The 1,381-nt window shown below is 46.6% G+C and overlaps 1 protein-coding gene across 1 annotated transcript in view; it reads left to right on the top strand.

Annotated features, from left to right (window-relative positions):
• Positions 1 to 989: 989 nt before the first annotated feature.
• The window catches only part of LOC101995581 (kunitz-type serine protease inhibitor textilinin-3), a 3,106-nt gene continuing 2,714 nt past the window's right edge, over positions 990 to 1,381 (top strand). Inside the window, exon 1 of the mRNA XM_013352070.1 lies at positions 990 to 1,116. Within this exon, the coding sequence (XP_013207524.1) occupies positions 990 to 1,116 (127 nt within the window). The remainder of the gene's footprint in view (positions 1,117 to 1,381) is intronic.

The following is a 1,381-nucleotide window of genomic DNA, read 5'->3' as shown; positions in this document are numbered from 1 at the left end:
ACTATATCTTGTCACCCAACGTGAGGCTAGAGTAAAAGCCAACAACTACAATAGGAAATGGAACAACCTGTATATTGGTAAACAGACAGATAGATGAAGAAAACTTAGTACAGGGCAGCGATAGCACATGTCTTTAATCCCAACCCTTGTAAGACAGTGGCAAGAGGGTCTCTGTGTAGTCAAGGCCAGAGAGCCTAATCTACAAGATGAGCCCCAGGACAACTGGGGCTACGCAGAGACCCTGTCTCCAAAAAACAAAGCCAAAAGGAAGGATGGAAAAGGTGGTACACGTACACAGCAAAGTTTCATCCGACCAGACAGAGAGAGAGATCAGGACATTTGCAGGAAAAATGATGGGAGTCGGAAGTTATTATCTCAAGCAACAAACCCCAGACTCAGAAGCACAAATACCACATGGCTGCTCTCAGAACAGATTTAAGTTCTAGGCATGCGTGTCCATGTACAAGCAGGAATAGGCCGTGAAACTTGAGAGGGGAAGATGACCCTAGGGAAGGAGATTTTGGAAAAGGATAAGAGAGTAAGAGAACGCATGTGACATGAAGGCAGGGGGAGTGGGTGGGAAGGACCAAGCGCAGTGGGGCCAGGAAACTGGGGTGGGGGGGACGGAGAGAGCAAATATAAAAACTCTATAATGAAACCCGTTGTTTATGAACTACTTTTTAAAATGAAGAAAAGAAACATCTATGGCCTGAGTTCTAAGCAGCTGTAGCCCATAGATGAAGAGAAAGAGGTGGGGTTCATCCCTAGGGCTCTGTCAAACATGGTCTTTCAAACTCCATGGCTGGGTACCCAAGGACTCACTGTCCTGCTCACTACACTGATTCTGGATACACCAGCACCCTGTCCAGGCCCTGGGGAAATTCAATTCGAACATGGGTTCAACTTCTCAGAGAAGTAGAAGCTCCTCCCCTAAGACATATCACCTCAGCATAGCCCCAGTATCTCCATCGTCGGCTGTCAGGAGCACCATGGGGGCTCAGGGGATGCGCCTTGCCCTGTGGCTCCTCACTTTTTCCATGCTCATGCAGATGCTTTCTAGTGAGTTGTTTTCTCCAGGAGTCAAAAAAGAGCTGTGTGAAAGCGGGTATCTTGGAGGTAAGCAAAAATGAACGTGTGAACGGGAGGAAAACCGTGAAGGAGAGAAAGAGTCGGGTCCTCTGGATGGTATGGCTGAGGATCAGCCAAACCCTCCTCTTATATCAAATTCCGTGGGTCCGAGGCGTCCGATCATATTGAGTTCCCATTAGAGGTTGGAGAAAAAGGAAGACAGAAAAGTAAAATCAACTTGTTTCTCCCAAAGAGTTTCAGCAACAAAAAAGATTGAGAATCATAAAACTTGGAATTATCTTAGGGTATCTGA

The sequence above is a fragment of the Microtus ochrogaster genome, linkage group LG8 (assembly GCF_000317375.1).
Source record: "Microtus ochrogaster isolate Prairie Vole_2 linkage group LG8, MicOch1.0, whole genome shotgun sequence".
NCBI classification, from domain to species: Eukaryota; Metazoa; Chordata; class Mammalia; order Rodentia; family Cricetidae; genus Microtus; species Microtus ochrogaster.
The sequence above is the reverse complement of the archived record's forward strand: the minus strand, read 5'-3'. Positions and strand labels throughout refer to the sequence as shown.